The sequence below is a fragment of the Neoarius graeffei genome, chromosome 27, assembly GCF_027579695.1.
Source record: "Neoarius graeffei isolate fNeoGra1 chromosome 27, fNeoGra1.pri, whole genome shotgun sequence".
NCBI classification, from domain to species: domain Eukaryota; kingdom Metazoa; phylum Chordata; class Actinopteri; order Siluriformes; family Ariidae; genus Neoarius; species Neoarius graeffei.
The window spans coordinates 3,469,132-3,487,260 of NC_083595.1; the positions used below are offsets into that span (position 1 = coordinate 3,469,132).

General features: G+C 42.6%; 1 protein-coding gene across 1 annotated transcript; it reads right to left on the bottom strand.

Annotated features, from left to right (window-relative positions):
• Nucleotides 1–1,837: 1,837 nt before the first annotated feature.
• Nucleotides 1,838–3,694, bottom strand: arl4ca (ADP-ribosylation factor-like 4Ca). Its single transcript, XM_060911838.1, has one exon. It carries the CDS (start codon nucleotides 3,202–3,204, stop codon nucleotides 2,626–2,628), a length of 579 nt encoding a protein of 192 aa, XP_060767821.1. The 5' UTR covers nucleotides 3,205–3,694; the 3' UTR covers nucleotides 1,838–2,625.
• Between the last annotated feature and the right edge of the window lie 14,435 nt (nucleotides 3,695–18,129).

Consider the following 18,129-nt stretch of genomic DNA (forward strand, 5'->3'; position numbering starts at 1 on the left):
TGGTCCACTCTACATCTGCTGTACACGCACTTCCGCTTCCCTACTTTCCTGGTTTGGTTTGTTTTCACTACCGCCATTTTTAAAAACACGAGCGAAGATGGAGCAGCACGAAGAGCGGTTGATCGAGGAAGTGAGGAAGTACGGACATCTATACGACTCCAGAGTCATTATAAGTAACCGGAGGATAAACACTCCACTAACCACACCCACCAACTACTCCTAGCGATTTCGCGACTTCGCGCCCCCTTGCGTTGTGGCGGTGAATAACATCGCGCACGCCTATTACTCCCTGCTCAACGATAAATTACAACTGTCTGAGAAAAGCTATCTGCGAAAGCCTTGTCGCAAGAGCATGCAGAGGCCCTTAGATGGCACTGCATCACATACAGGCATGCTTCTGTATTGGAAATCACAAAATGGGCTCAGGAATATTTCCAGAGAACATTATCTGTGAACACAATTCACCGTGCCATCCGCCGTTGCCAGCTAAAACTCTATAGTTCAAAGAAGAAGCCGTATCTAAACACGATCCAGAAGCGCAGACGTCTTCTCTGGGCCAAGGCTCATTTAAAATGGACTGTGGCAAAGTGGAAAACTGTTCTGTGGTCAGACGAATCAAAATTTGAAGTTCTTTATGGAAATCAGGGACGCCGTGTCATTCGGACTAAAGAGGAGAAGGACGACCCGAGTTGTTATCAGCGCTCAGTTCAGAAGCCTGCATCTCTGATGGTATGGGGTTGCATTAGTGCGTGTGGCATGGGCAGCTTACACATCTGGAAAGACACCATCAATGCTGAAAGGTATATCCAGGTTCTAGAGCAACATATGCTCCCATCCAGACGACGTCTCTTTCAGGGAAGACCTTGCATTTTCCAACATGACAATGCCAAACCACATACTGCATCAATTACAGCATCATGGCTGCGTAGAAGAAGGGTCCGGGTACTGAACTGGCCAGCCTGCAGTCCAGATCTCTCACCCATAGAAAACATTTGGCGCATCATAAAACGGAAGATACGACAAAAAAGACCTAAGACAGTTGAGCAACTAGAATCCTACATTAGACAAGAATGGGTTAACATTCCTATCCCTAAACTTGAGCAACTTGTCTCCTCAGTCCCCAGACGTTTACAGACTGTTGTAAAGAGAAAAGGGGATGTCTCACAGTGGGAAACATGGCCTTGTCCCAACTTTTTTGAGATGTGTTGTTGTCATGAAATTTAAAATCACCTAATTTTTCTCTTGAAATGATACATTTTCTCAGTTTAAACATTTGATATGTCATCTATGTTCTATTCTGAATAAAATATGGAACTTTGAAACTTCCACATCATTGCATTCCGTTTTTATTTACAATTTGTACTTTGTCCCAACTTTTTTGGAATCGGGGTTGTATTACACTCACTGAAATATTAAGTCCAGTTGGTTTTTTGGACAAATTTGTGGCATTTTTAAATATTTTAACGAATTATACAGTCAAAAAAGGGGGTTGTGTGTAAAAACACACACTTTTATAGTGTATATATAAAGTTTCCAGACTTTCTGTGTTTGGTTTTCTTCTTATTATTATTTTTAACTTTTCTTCAAAAGAAAGTCTGTGAAATCCTTTAGATTTGATGTCCTACGAGAATGGAACATTATAAAAGAGAAAAACACTGAAATAAGGCTAAACATATAAAAATCTACAACTAATTTTATCATTTTACACCGTTTAAAGATTCAGTACGAATTATCAAAATTTGTATGTTATACAAAAAAATCCTGATGACGTCTGCAGTATCTAAAAAAAAAGTGTTCTGTGAGATCTTTATCACAATACTGATCTTATATAATCACACTGCTCAGCTGTATAACATAATTATAATGTTGAAGAATTATAATCTTACTGTGTTGGGGACTCTGACAAGCAACGACTGTGTGTTCAAACTTTTTTAAAAGTCAGGTCTGGATCTGAGCGCCTTCAAATTCTGTACTTTTCCAGAATCCTGTCATCAAAACCCATTAAATTCCCCGCATTATCGATTTCACTTTTATACCAGAGAACTCTTTGTTTTTGTTTGTTTGGCACCTGTGTTCATGTTTGGTTTGTTTATGAAGCGATCATGTGGGCGTGGCACGGTGGTGCAGGGGTCATCACTGTTGCCTCACAGCAAGAAGGTTCTGGGTTCAAACCTCATGGCTGACCGAGGTCTTCCTGTATGGAGTTTGTGTGTTCTCTTCCCGTGTGTGTGTGGGTTTCCTCCCACAGTCCAAACACATGTGGATTTAGTCAACTGGCTCCTCTAAATCCTCCAGAGGTGAGAGTGTGATGGTTGTTTATCTCAGTTTAGTGACCCGCCCAGAGTGAACCCCGCCTCTCACCTGGAGTCAGATGGGATTGGCTCCAGTTTCCCTCACGACCCTGACGGATAAGTGCTGGAGATGACGGACGGATGGATGTTACTGTGTGTTTCTTTCTCACGCAGCAGTCACTACGTGAAAATAAGTTGTTGTTTTTTCTTTTTGATGTTGTACCTGAAATAAATCTACATGATGTTCTTATCTGGTTAATTATATAAACAAGCTTGCATTTTTTTCCTGCACGATATAAAAACTGCATTCAGAAAGTGTAAAAATGAAACAGGTTTATCGTTTTTTCTTCTGTTTCAGTGCCTTCCTGCGCTTGGTGATCATGTCATACAGCTTGTCCATGCCCTCGTGCAGCCCCTCGCCGATGATGGCGCAGGCGGGCTGCACGTGGTACGCGACCGAGGGTCCGAGCTCTCGCAGTGCCAGCCTCTTCTCAATGTCGGCGGCGGGCAGGGAGCCGGGCAGGTCCTGCTTGTTGGCGATGATGAGCAGAGGCGCTTCCTGGTTCTCAGTGAGTCGTGCCACCTTGTGCAGCTCGGCCTTGGCTTCGTCCAGCCGCTCTGCGTCCACCGAGTCCACCACGTACACGATGCCGTCCGTGCAGCGGCTGTACGACTTCCAGAGCGGGCGCAGCTTCTCCTGGCCGCCCACGTCCCAAACATGGCAGCTGATGCCTCGTGCGGCGCCGTTGTTCAGGCGTACACGCTCGGTGTTGAAGCCGATGGTGGGAACCGTGTTCACAAACTCATTGAACTTGAGGCGATACAGAACCGTGGTCTTTCCCGCTGAGTCGAGCCCGAGCATCACCACGTGCAGCGACTGGAACGGTCCCACCGAAGACAACCCGTTCCCCATGCTGTGTTTAAAAAGAGCACGGAGACGGACGAACGGCCTCTGGGTTTATGATGAAGAGTCTGCAGCTGTGTTCCTGTCAGTACAGCAAGTGGAAGGTCTCATCTACACCAAAACCACACAGTCCTTCACTGCTCACAGCTTCTGACGTCATCTTCCGTGCCGTTCTTTTCTATTCTAAAGCTCCTCGTGCTATAAACGTGCATTTAAAAAAAAATTAAAACGCAGCTCTTTTAACTGCTGACTGAGGGGTTTTATTTATTTATTTATTTTTACACATCAGACTGAATTGGCTTTTGATCTAAAGATGTCGCAGATTTCCAGCTCACCACAGCGGGACGCGTCTCTCCCCCGCGCGCATCTGCACCCGCACCCTCCCGCTGCGGCTCGGCTCGGTTCGGCTCGGCTCGGTACCGGAGTCCGACATCCCGACTCCCGCAGCCTCCACTGCCCGTCACCGCGCGCGCGCTCAACCTGCGTCTGCTCTGCAGGGTGTCCCGAAACCCCGCCCCTAAGTGATGACGCTTCAACCACAATCTCCTGGAATAAAAGCTCTGACTTGGAGAACGGGGTGTGTGCGTGTGTAAAAACCTTTATTGCGCAGTACACGCATGCGCACAAACTTCTGTAACCGTTCTCCAATTTGGAATTTGAATTGCGCGTGTTTCCATAGTAACGGATTGTTCCACTGCGCTGGGGAACAGGGGAGCCCGGGGTGGCATGCGCAGACAGACACAGAGCAGGCGTGGCCACGAGGGGGCAGTAATCACAAAAATGCATTTTTCAGCAACGTCCTTCATCTCTGTTCATCACTCAGCATAGATTTACAGAGAGCAGGGGTTTTCAGTGTGGGAGAGTCAGCCCCCCCTCAGAGAGCAAATAAACAACAGCGCCCCCTACAGTTTTTGTTGTTGCTATACTTAATGTTCCATTCGTATTTAAAAAAATGGTTGTTGTACACATTTTTATTTTTTTTTCTTTTACACATTTTAAACATCTGCGCTTTTTCAAAACATCTTTTTTTACACATTTAAAACATATGAGCTTTATTAAAAGTTATTTTTTACACATTTAAAACATATGAGCTTTATTAAAAGGTTTTTTTTTTACACATTTTAAACATCTGTGCTTTTTGAAAACATCTTTTTTTACACATTTAAAACATGAGCTTTATTAAAACATCTTTTTTTCCACATTTTAAACATCTGTGCTTTTTGAAAACATCTTTTTTTTTTTACACATTTAAAACATGAGCTTTATTAAAACATCTTTTTTTTTTTACACATTTTAAACATCTGTGCTTTTTTAAAACATCTTTTTTTTACACATTTAAAACATCTGTGCTTTTTTAAAACATCTTTTTTTACACATTTAAAACATGAGCTTTATTAAAACATCTTTTTTTCACATTTTAAACATCTGTGCTTTTTTAAAACATCTTTTTTTTACACATTTAAAACATGAGCTTTATTAAAACATCTTTTTTTTACACATTTTAAACATCTGTGCTTTTTGAAAACATCTTTTTTACACATTTAAAACATATGAGCTTTATTAAAAGTTTTTTTTACACATTTTAAACATCTGTGCTTTTTGAAAACATCTTTTTTTTACACATTTAAAACATGAGCTTTATTAAAACATCTTGTTTTACACCTTTTAAACATCTGTGCTTTTTTAAAACATCTTTTTTTTTTTTTTTTACACATTTTAAACATCTCATAGCATCGTTAGCTAGCACCTCTTGGCAGACAACACGCTGTGGCAGTGGAGCATCTTCAGATCCAGTCCATGAAAATCCAAACTTTAAATAATCGTGGTCATAATTCCTTCTTTTTTTGCTTGGCCCAGACTCTGTCTCCTCACTCACTGTAGCTTTAGGTACTAAAAATCCATCCATTTTGTCTCTGGCAAAGGCTAGCTGAAGTTCGCTAAATGTCCGCAATAGTAACTTATTCTGGTTTATTTTTCCTCACGTTGCGCCCCCCCTGAAGAACTCTGGCACCCCTAGGGGAGGCGCGCCCCACACTTTGAAAAGCCCTGACATAGAAGACTAGATTCCTCACCGCGTATTCCAGAACGTCTGCACAGGGCGGGCATCTTACCACAGACAAGGGGTATGAAGACTTACACAAGCACAGCACAGCCCAGCACTCACATTATGAGTTACAGGAAATCAAAGTACTGACTTTGATGACAAGATGATGTGTGTTTTAATTGTAGATGTTTATATCAGTATGTTTAGTTTTATTTTAACTGCACATTGGAGCCTAGTCAAATGAAATTTCAATCTTCTGTGCTAACATATACTGACTTTGACATGATAATCAGCTTTGAATGTTCTTTTTGTAAATGTAAAGATATCTTTTTATCCTTGGAAGTATAACCACATGTGATTAATTAAATGCTTTTTTTGTCACAAACTACCATGAGTCGCTGTCACTGTTTTATACTATTACTTACTCGGGCAGTGCATTTGTTATTATGCTATGATGTGAGTTTACATTTGTTATTATGCTATGATGTGAGTGCATTAGGTTTTTGAGGTGGATTAAGTATTTCTGAAGTTTCAGAAGTGAGTAAGCTGTTTATTTAACTTTAGCTTCCCCTACGGCCCTATCACATGTAAAAATATTTTCACTAAAAATTGGAAGTAAATTGTATGGTTATTTGTCCTAAGGCCGCAGTTATCCATAAGTATGCAGTGTTAGGCTTCTCACAGCAGAGGAATTTCAGCATGCATCCTGTCTTACAGTCTGTAGTAGACTGAAATATTTTCGCCAAGCTATGCATATTTATTTAAAACATAAAATGATTATTCATCATTAATATCATAAATACATACTTCCGTTTTTTTTTTATATAACAAACCAAACCGTTTGAATATCGATTGAAATTTGAGGAAGTTACGGTCATCTGAAAAGTACATATCGCTACCAACACAATGTAATGGGTAAGCCAGCTGTCTGAGGTAAGATGGCCGTCATGTGCGGACGTTCGACTTCGTTGACAGGCAACGGGGACGAGGCATCTAGTCTTCTATGTAAATCTATGTCACTCACAACACATTTATTCACAATGACCAGGCTGGTGCAGATGACCGTGGGGGGAGGGGCACCCGGCGCGCGCCCAAAAAAATTCGTTTTTGTTCATGGTAAACTGTGGGTGGTAAAAGAGAGCAACTGGACTTGCTTGAAGATTCTTGAAGACGTTTCACCTCTCATCCGAAAGGCTTCTTCAGTTCAAGAATCTTCAAGCAAGTCCAGTTGCTCTCTTTTACCACCCACAGTTTACCATGACCTGGATGACTGAGAATCTTCACAGACATGTTTCCACGCACTTTGGGATGAGAACCCTTCGACTCACAGAACTGAAGAAGCCTTTCGGATGAGAGGTGAAACGTCTTCAAGAATCTTCAAGCAAGTCCAGTTGCTCTCTTTTACCACCCACAGTTTACTATGGCCTGGATGACTGAGAATCTTCACAGACATGTTTTTGTTCATGGTGACTTGGAGCTGTGACTTGATAGTATTGCAGATGTGGAGATCGTTTTTTAATTAATAAGGTCTTCAAAAATAAATAAATAAATGGTTATGTGGGATTAAGCCGAAGAGTTTATGGTATAAATTTATATTTAATAGTCGGTCCTAGCTTAGGTTTTTTTCACTCATGGCCCGAATGCAGTGAAAAGCGAACTGGGCGAGTCCTGTTGGATTTTAACTGGGCGTGGGAACGTCATGCATTGACATAATGACATACTGTATTCCTGGACTGCACTGTAGACTCCATGTCAAGGGTCTGTGCATCCTTTTATGTTTATAGTATCGTTAACACGCATGTTCACAAGCCAAAATGATAAGATGCTGCAGCAGGTTTACTGCGCGTGCGCGCGCGCGCACACACACACACACACACACACACACACACACACACACACACACACACACACACACACACGTGTCAGCTGTCTGGCTACTGCTCGTATTCATTAATAGGGTCTCCTTGTACTCACTATACCCTGTGTATGTACATGGGACACATGCCGTTTTGGGGCAGAGCCTAACTTTGATTTTTACGACAGCGGCTGGATCGGTCTGTGAGAGATGTTGATTTTTGCAATGGTTCTGAAGAAAATCTGCCTGAAATCCCCCAAGTCTTGGGAACTAAGAGTTATTATTGGACTTGATCACATGTAACTCACACAATCGTTGTATCATTCTCTCAGTGGGCAGCACGGTGGTGTAATGGTTAGCACGGCCGCCTCACAGTAGAGCCCTGCACTCCCGCGGGAGTCCCGAGGGACCCGCGGGACCCGACGCAAAGCAGTGTGGCGCGGGACAAATTTTGAAAGCTCATTGCGGGCACAGGCAGGAGGGGGAGTGCACAATGCAGGCGCGGGCGGGAGAGGTGATAAGCTGCAGTCCCTCTAACTAAAAACGTGTTTAAAATAAAATTTATAAATTATTAATTTATGTCTATCATATATAATTTGTGGGCGGCACGGTGGTGTAGTGGTTAGCGCTGTCGCCTCACAGCAAGAAGGTCCGGGTTCGAGCCCCGTGGCTGGCGAGGGCCTTTCTGTGCGGAGTTTGTATGTTCTCCCCATGTCCGCGTGGGTTTCCTCCGGGTGCTCCGGTTTCCCCCACAGTCCAAAGACATGCAGGTTAGGTTAACTGGTGACTCTAAATTGACCGTAGGTGTGAATGTGAGTGTGAATGGTTGTCTGTGTCTATGTGTCAGCCCTGTGATGACCTGGCGACTTGTCCAGGGTGTACCCTGCCTTTCGCCCGTAGTCAGCTGGGATAGGCTCCAGCTTGCCTGCGACCCTGTAGAACAGGATAAAGCGGCTACAGATAATGAGATGAGATATATAATTTGTGCTGGATATTTTATTTGGCATTCATAAAAACATTTTAAGATGCCTAAATTTGCGGATGTGGTCTAATCTCGCGTATGTTTCCGATTCCTTTCCGCTCTTCCGTGTTTGAGATCTCTGATCATGGCAGAAGAGCAGAGCTCCTCTAGTGAAGCTCACAGTGCTTCAGAAGTAAGCACTGCTTTAAAAAGAGGTACATTTACCGTTAAAAAGTCAAGAGTATTAGTCCTAAGTATTAAAAAGTATTTTAAAAAAGTATTAAAAAGTATTAACTAGTATTAAAAAGGACTGTGTATCGCACAGATTGTTCAATTTAAAGCTAGAAATAGACAGTGTATAATCTGAGGAGCTGGTTGTGGTTGCGCAGCACTTCATATGAGAGGAGAATGAAATCGCGGTTGGAATCATAACGCCACAGACTTCTGAAGTGGGAGTGCGAGTGCGCAAAGCGAGAGCTGTCAATCAAAGTGAGAGCTGTCAATCATGAGCGCATGCAGCGCTCAACTTGGAATGTGTCAGCAGAATGTCAGAGTCTAAACAATAAACTTACAATAAATGAAGGATTGGTCAGTGGAGAGCTCAGCTAAGCTCAACATGTTTAATTCCCCAAGCCAATGACAAGAACTTTCATGAGAAATAACGCGAACATCTGCATCATGCGGGATTTGCGGGCGGGAGTGGGACAAAATATGGCAGGCGCGGGCGGGAGCGGGACTGAAAATCATAATTCTTTGCAGGAGCGGGCGGGAGCGGGACTGCACAATGCGGGAGCGGGCGGGAGCGGGACTGAAAATTCTGTCCCGCGCAGACCTCTACCTCACAGCAAGAAGGCTTTGGGTTCAAGCCCAGCAGCCGGTGAGGGCCTTTCTGTGTGGAGTTTGCATGTTCTCCCCGTGTCCGTGTGGGTTTCCTCCGGGTGCTCCGGTTTCCCCCACAGTCCAAAGACATGCAGGTTAGGTTAATATGGGACGGCCTTGGGCTGAGGTGCCCTTGAGCGAGGCCTCTAACTCCCAACTGCTCCTCGGGCGCTGTTAGCATGGCTGCCCACTGCTCATGTGTGTGTTCACTGCTTCAGATGGGTTGAATGCAGAAAGGAATTTCACAAGCATGTGATGAATAAAGTTGCTGTTCTTTTTCTTCAGTCTATTAGACTCAGGAGCTCAGACTGCAGTTACTGACTGTGTATTATAGACATGCAGCTCCTGCAGTCTGTGTTTATAGTTCTTTCGGTATTAAGCTCTGTCTGAAGTGGCCCCTGACAGTCCCTCAGTGTCCCTGGGCATATTCATTGTCTTATCTGGACACTGACTGTCCTGAGCCGGAGCTCAGACTGCAGTTACTAAAACAGTAATAATTTATTGATAGGTGTTTTGTGGTCAGTGTTCTACAGTGTAGTGTGTCATGTGGTAATGCATTATACGACACTGCAGCTTTCATAAATATTACCATACATCAGTTGTAATTATGTTCTAAGCAGATTCCTGCAACTCTGACAATATCATTTTCAGTGACTAATAAAATGGTTTGAAAGTTCCTACTTTTAAAAATATTTTTGATACGGTAATTTTCTTTAAGAGATTTAATTTATAACATGTCTCTGACCGCTCACAATGCATCTCCGGGCATTTAAACACTGCAGAGCTTTACTGGATTTACTCCCAGCCTTACGAGGTTGATGCCCCGCCTCCCATTTTCCTGGATCCGCCCATGCCAGGACATTAGAGGTCCAGGACACTGGAGAAGGGAATGAGCTGGAAGCTAGAAATAAGGAGATGAGAGAGAGAGAGAGAGAGAGAGAGAGAGAGAGAGATGACTGTGGGACTATTCACGGACACAGTAAACCACAACAAACAGAAAACCACTATTATCTTCAATCACACACCTTTCTCTAAATAATTTAGGAGCTCATCAGACCAGAGACAAACTACAGAGAAAGAAATATTATCTCAGAAAGGAGGGCTTTCACATACTCTCACAGAGTTCACACTTTTTTTTACACTCTGATCTGAAACAACGAACAGAAGGTTTAAAGGTGCTGTATGTAATAATCGGCCACGCGTCGAATTCATGCTCCACACTCCAAATATAGGGGGCTATAAATCACCAGTAAACTGGGCCGTCCACCCGTATCATACAAAAGAAGGAAATGCACACGCCCTCCTCCCACCTGCTCCTCCCCCTTTCCCCCAAACACACCACCCCAACACCCTCACTACTACGGTGTAAAGTCAATCCACTACTAGGTTCATACACACTTTACAGTCATCAGTTATAAAAATTGCCAACTGCTCACTAACATCAGGGCCAGAACACACAACTGGGACATTCGGGAAATCCCAAATTATACTGCAGGGAAACCAGGACAATGGGGCACAAGGGAATGAGGACACTGTGTAAAGTGAAACCTGCTCACTGCACTGTCCACTGACTGGGGTACAGCTGTGTGTGAACAAGGAGTGACTCAATCAGCACTAATGAGGAGACCAGTGAAGATTAGCTACCATTCTTCATCATCATCATCATCGTCATCGTTAACATTTCAGTGTGTGATTTAAATCTTTATTTTGTATATTGTTTATTTGTTCAGATGATTTGTTTTTGGGTAAATGGTGATTGGTGCTACTGAACCTGAACTGTAGATAACTTTATACTGTTTATACAACCCCGATTCCAAAAAAGTTGGGACAAAGTACAAATTGTAAATAAAAATGGAATGCAATGATGTGGAAGTTTCAAAATTCCATATTTTATTCAGAATAGAACATAGATGACATATCAAATGTTTAAACTGAGAAAATGTATCATTTAGAGCAGTGATTCTCAAACTGTGGTAATGTACCACTAGTGGTACGCAGGCTCCATTCTAGTGGTACGCCAAAGAATCACTGAATTAAATATAAATAAAATTTAAAAAATAAAACGTGAAATACTATCCATAATATCCGAATGGATGAAAATATCTTATCAACCGATGACAAGAAAATGAAAGGAGATACAAATTCGTTCCGAACAGAAACAGAATTTTAACGTTTCCGGTTTTGGGTTCCACCATTAAATAGACGTTCCCGAACCGGTTAGAACAAAAAAATTTCGTTCCCGGAACGGTTAATTACGTTCCCTGTCAGCTGTTTAACAAATAGCTATAAAATTATGTCTCTGTCTCATCCAGCTTAAGCCAAATGTAGGCTAATTCTATTACAACCTTCATTAAATAAGACAAGAAATAATTCAAAACAATTATTATTTCAAATGTTGGCGATTTGGATTCTCAGTATGTCTTCCCATCTACACAAACAGAAAAAGTGCCAAAAATGAAAGATAATTCGTTTAGTGTGTTACCAAAGGCTAGTCAGGCCCTATGCATTGATAGAGGTTAAGATTAACAGAGGTTAAAGTCATTTAATGTTCGCGAGCCTCTCATTAACGTGGACAAATATATTGATATCGTGTTTGAAATTGACGTTTTTGAATAACGATAGACTGCAATATTTACCTCTTATTTAAGATGTGGAGACGTGATAGTAGTCCACCCTCCCGCTCTCTCCATTCAGTCAGCAAACATCACACAGGAAGTGAACCCCAGTGGGTCATAGAAACTTGCGCAGGAGAAGAATGACTTTTTTTATTTGTAGGCTACGGAAACTTTGAGGAACGAAATAAAAACCGGTATTAACCGGTTACCATTATTTTTAATAAGCATTTCTGTTCCAGAACATAAAAAATAATAAAGTTTCTGGTTTCGTTTCTGTTCCATGTGAAATAGAAAAAGTTCCTGGTTTTCGTTTTCGTTCCTTGAACCGGTTCAAAGCCCTGCAAGGCCATGTTTACCACTGTGAGACATCCCCTTTTCTCTTTACAACAGTCTGTAAACATCTGGGGACTGAGGAGACAAGTTGCTCAAGTTTAGGGATAGGAATGTTAACCCATTCTTGTCTAATGTAGGATTCTAGTTGTTCAACTGTCTTAGGTCTTTTTTGTCGTCTCTTCCATTTTATGATGCGCCAAATGTTTTCTATGGGTGAAAGATCTGGACTGCAGGCTGGCCAGTTCAGTACCCGGACCCTTCTTCTATGCAGCCATGATGCTGTAATTGATGCAGTATGTGGTTTGGCATTGTCATGTTGGAAAATGCAAGGTCTTCCCTGAAAGAGACGTCGTCTGGATGGGAGCATATGTTGCTCTAGAACCTGGATATACCTTTCAGCATTGATGGTGTCTTTCCAGGTGTGTGAACTGAGCACTGATAACAACTCGGGTCGTCCTTCTCCTCTTTAGTCCGAATGACACGGCGTCCCTGATTTCCATAAAGAACTTCACATTTTGATTCGTCTGACCACAGAACAGTTTTCCACTTTGCCACAGTCCATTTTAAATGAGCCTTGGCCCAGAGAAGACGTCTGCGCTTCTGGATCGTGTTTAGATACGGCTTCTTCTTTGAACTATAGAGGTTTAGCTGGCAACGGCGGATGGCACGGTGAATTGTGTTCACAGATAATGTTCTCTGGAAATATTCCTGAGCCCATTTTGTGATTTCCAATACAGAAGCATGCCTGTATGTGATGCAGTGCCATCTAAGGGCCTGAAGATCACGGGCGCCCAGTATGGTTTTCCGGCCTTGACCCTTACGCACAGAGATTCTTCCAGATTCTCTGAATCTTTTGATGATATTATGCACTGTAGATGATGATATGTTCAAACTTTTTGCAATTTTACACTGTCGAACTCCTTTCTGATATTGCTCCACTATTTGTCGGCGCAGAATTAGGGGGATTGGTGATCCTCTTCCCATCTTTACTTCTGAGAGCCGCTGCCACTCCAAGATGCTCTTTTTATACCCAGTCATGTTAATGACCTATTGCCAATTGACCTAATGAGTTGCAATTTGGTCCTCCAGCTGTTCCTTTTTTGTACCTTTAACTTTTCCAGCCTCTTATTGCCCCTGTCCCAACTTTTTTGAGATGTGTTGCTGTCATGAAATTTCAAATGAGCCAACATTTGGCATGAAATTTCAAAATGTCTCACTTTCGACATTTGATATGTTGTCTATGTTCTATTGTGAATACAATATCAGTTTTTGAAATTTGTAAATTTTTGCATTCTGTTTTTATTTACAATTTGTACTTTGTCCCAACTTTTTTGGAATTGAGGTTGTAATATTAAAAATGTATTATACAGTTGTCCACATTCACCACACATTTTAGAGATCTCTGTAAGAGATTCACACACACACACACACACACACACACACACACACACACACACACACACACACACACACAATCAAGAAACAGGACAACAAACTTTAAAACAATAATGAACAGTTTGAGGATCAAATTTTTTCAGTGTTAAGTGTAATGTAGGGGTTTAGCCACAAGATGGCGTAACAGTACCGCTTAGGAGTCTTTTATACTGAATATGAACCGTATTTCACAACTACAATAAGAATTAGATTGATGATCAATACAGCAGTGTGTAATGTTGTTTTTTCCACAGCTTCATGGTTCCAGGTTGGTGGGTTTCCTCCGGGTTCTCTGGTTTCCTCCCAAACGCATGCAGGCTATGATCGATGTGAATGAGTGTGTGAATGAGCATGTGATGTACTGCTGCCCGATCCAGGGTGTATTTCTGCCTCGTGCCCAGTATTCCCAGATTCACTTCCACCCTGACCTGGATGAAGAGCTGAAGATGAGGAGAACATCAGAGTAGGAATTCTGTAGAGATGATGATGGCAAGAAACAAGACCGACCCCGGGTGTGTGTGGGTGTACAGAGCCCACACCCTGGTGGACAGGGGACAAATCAGGACGCAGCTAAGAGCTAAAGCAACGGAGGGATAAAACTGAGTCTGGCACCGTGTGAGAAACAGAACTTATTTTCACGATTCATGTGATGGGACTTTTATGACACTGACAAGGCCAACTTTATAACATGCTTCATTTTCACAGGAGCGATAAAACATCAGAAATGTGTTTGAAATCTTTCTGCTCATGTGATGGAGGAGGAGGAACAGAGATAAACAAATAAACAAAAGGCAAAGTTCCTGCAATTCTGCCACACATAAAGAAGGAAGGAAACAGGAAGGAAGGAGTGTGTGTGTGTGTGTGTGTGTGTGTGTGTTCAGTAAGAAGTTATTCCAGTCCCTCCAGGTGTCTGTCCCCTGCTGTGTCCTCGCCACCCCCTACACACTCCACTCTCTCTGAACCGGGTGTGGTGATTTTGCTGAGTGGGTGGAGCTTAGGTTTAAAGGGTCCGGCTGACTTTTCCCAGAATCCAGTTCGTTGTTTTTGTTTTGAAATCACGTGACTGCTACCTGTTAGCTCTCTGTGCAGCAAATTCACTGTTAGTGATCCCGTCACAATCCGTCTCCAACGTTTTCTCCATCTATGTGTCGTACAAAATCCGCCTCGTATTTTCTTTCCTTGGCGGTTGAGTGCGAGACAGCCCGGGGCGATTCGGGTCCATTACCACGTAATAACCAAACAAAAATGGAATGGATCAGTCCAAAGGATTAAAATATAGAGACTGTAAGAAAATACCTTCAATTTCAGGTTACAGTTTCAGATCTGTGGTCTACAGGATGTTGAAGAATCTCACTGATGGAGAAAACAGTGACCTGCTGCTTGGTGCAGAGGATTCTGGGAGGAGTGAGATGGTCCTTTAATCAAATTAACCAGCTGGCTGGAACAAAATGGAGGACGTGTTACTTTTTAATGCATATAATAATAATAATAATAATAATAATAATAACCTGGCGACTTGTCCAGGGTGTAACCCCGCCTCTTGCCCATAGTCAGCTGGGATAGGCTCCAGCTTGCCTGCGACCCTGTACAGGAAAAGCGGCTACAGATAATGGATGTATGTATGGATGGATGTTATTAAGTCAAGTCAAGTCAACTTTATTGTCAAATATGCTATACATGCTCAACATACAGCACAGATGAAATTTCAGTCCTCCCTGACCCACGATGCAAACAGGCAATGCAATAAATAAAAAATAGAATAATTGAAATAAACAATACAAACAGTATAAACACTCTAGATAAGAACTAGACATAGACTAAATAAACAAGACAGACTAAATAAACTAGACATAGACTAAATAAACAATAAGACGTAGGGGCAGACAGTGCAAACAGGCAATGCAATAAATAAAAAATAGAATAATTGAAATAAACAATACAACAGTATAACCACTCTAGATAAGAACTAGACATAGACTAAACACGCAAAAAAAAAAAAAAAAAAAAACACACACACACACACACACACACACACACACACACAAATTGGAGCAAATAAACAGTCAAGGGCACTTGAGTGTTGTAACTGAGAGTCCAAGACCATGTTATGGTTAACAGTAACAATAATTTCAAGCTAGCAGTGAGTCGTGTTCTTGGTTGCATCTGAAGCAGGAAGTTGTACATCCAGTCACAGTCATGATGTTAAATAGATCAGACAGTGCACGGGCAGTTCAGTGAAATCCCTGCAGCTGTGGTCCCGACCCGTGTTGGAATAAAATCCCGAGTCCTCTGTCTGAGATCAAGATGGAGACCTTTAAAAAGTGGCCTTGAGACCGATTTCAGGTCCGACTCCACTGATTAGACACGTTGGGGAAGTGAAGAGTGATGGAGCGTGTTTGGGGTTTAATAGCTGCTGGAATAAAAACATCACGTGTTAGTACGTACACACACACACACACACAGACTTGCTGTGCTTGTGTGTGTCACTTGAGTTCATCTGAGCAAGTTTATGCATTTTTCAGCACCTGCAAAGTGCACATGGAGCTCTCTGTCTCTCTCTCTCTCTCTGCCTGTTTCTCTGTCTGTGTCTGTCTCTCTCTCTGTCTGTCTCTTTCTCTGTCTGTCTCTCTATCTCTGTCTGTCTGTCTCTCTCTCTGTCTGCGTCTGCCTCTGTCTGTCTCTTTCTCTCTCTGCCTGTCTCTCTGTCTGTCTGTCTCTCTCTCTGTCTGTCTGTCTCTCTCTCTCTGTCTGTCTGTCTCTCTCTCTGTCTGCATCTGCCTCTTTCTGTCTGTCTCTGTCTCTTTCTCTCTCTCTCTCTGCCTGTCTCTCTGTCTGTGTCTGTCTCTCTCTTTCTGTCTGTCTCTCATTCTGTCTCTCTCTCTCTCTCTCTGTCTGTCTGTCTCTCTCTCTGTCTGCGTCTGCCTCTTTCTGTCTGTCTCTGTCTCTCTCTTGCCAATCCCTCCGTAAACCCACTGAGATTCACTGAGACTTGTTTACTGCCCTGAAACTTTGCTGATGTTCTTAATCAGATGTGTGTGTGTCTGAGAGAGAGAGAGAGAGAGAGAGAGAGAGAGAGAGAGAGAGAGAGAGAGATGACAGTGAGATGGTGACTGACTGTAAATCAGTTCTTTAGATTGTTATTATTCACACACTTGGTTCACACTTCATGTGATCTAAATCTTCTTGAATAGTTTGATGCACACTGTGTTTAAACTGAGTGAAGAAGTGATTATTTTCCTGTAACAGCATGTCCCCAGGAGTTTTATTCCTCACTGATCTCCTCCCGGGCGGCACGGTGGTGTAGTGGTTAGTGCTGTCGCCTCACAGTAAGAAGGTCCTGGGTTCGAGCCCCGTGGCCGGCGAGGGCCTTTCTGTGCGGAGTTTGCATGTTCTCCCCGTGTCTGCGTGGGTTTCCTCCGGGTGCTCCGGTTTCCCCCACAGTCCAAAGACATGCAGGTTAGGTTAACTGGTGACTCTAAATTGAGCGTAGGTGTGAATGTGAGTGTGAATGGTTGTCTGTGTCTATGTGTCAGCCCTGTGATGACCTGGCGACTTGTCCAGGGTGTACCCCGCCTTTCGCCCGTAGTCAGCTGGGATAGGCTCCAGCTTGCCTGCGACCCTGTTGAACAGGATAAAGCGGCTAGAGATAATGAGATGAGATGATCTCCTCCCTCACTCTGATAATGCTTATATTCAGTAGTAATAGAGAAATCCAACACACTGTAGTTTGACTAGAATTATTTTTTTTCAGATAAATAGCTAAAATTTTCTCATTTTGTTTATGTATTTTTGATAAACATTTCCCCTCTATTCTCTTGAATGGTGCTAATATTTATGCAACTGAGAGCATTTGTCGATGTCGAAGATTCCAGAAAATAACTGCAGTGAGCTTTAGGAATAAATGTAGAGATAATAAAAAATGTCAATGTGGTACAAACATCATTGAGAGAGCGAGAGAGAGTGAGAGAGAGAGTGTGTGTGTGTGTGTTCAGTGTTGTGAAGCTGGAGGAGGTGAAAGAGTTGATGTTTAAAACATGACGTTCACTCGACAGGGTTCTTCGTTTCAGATTGCGGACGAGTTTCTTTAAGTGTCCTCGAGTCACTGTTGCCATGGAAATGACTAACTTATGATGTCATTAATGTGATGTCCATTACTGCTGAAGTGTCTCACCAGAGGAAAGGAGAAACTGTTCATGGTGATGGGGGGAAAAACAAGAGAAAATGATCAGTGTACGTCCTCTACAGTGCCTGAGCCACCGGAAGGGAAAAGGCTACATTAATACACTCGTTATTATTCATTTAATATGTACAGCTGGAATTTCAAACTCACACACTCCTGTAACAGTCTGCTGGAGTTTCTCTGTCGTTAGTCTACACTGAGATAAATCAATCAGGCGAATGAAATTTCCGCAGCAAAAAAGGTGATTCACTGAAGGGGAAAGGACGTGAAAGATACACTTCCTGTCACATCATGACTTTATCTCGGTGACCTTTGACCTGTGAACAGAGAGAGCTGGTTTCTGTGGGCCAGCAGAAAACAAGACTGTGGAAGAGAAAAAAACAACCGGAGCCACTAATTATTCAGTAACACTGCACTTAACCTTTGTAAGGAATTGTAATGTAATGCTGTGATGTCACGTGTCCAGTCCACTTTCACTTCATTCGCTGTCTGATGATGTCATCAGCATCCCACAGCTTCATCTGGTTCTCACCATGAGACGTTCAGAATAAATTCAGAAACACAGAACGTTTCCAAACTGACAGCACATTTATTGACTCACTTCGAATCAAATATACAGAACGTCTGTTTCCA

Coding starts and splice junctions, on each gene's coding strand:
- arl4ca (XM_060911838.1), bottom strand. CDS start 3,204: ATGGGGAACGGGTTGTCTTCGGTGGGACCGTTCCAGTCGCTGCACGTG.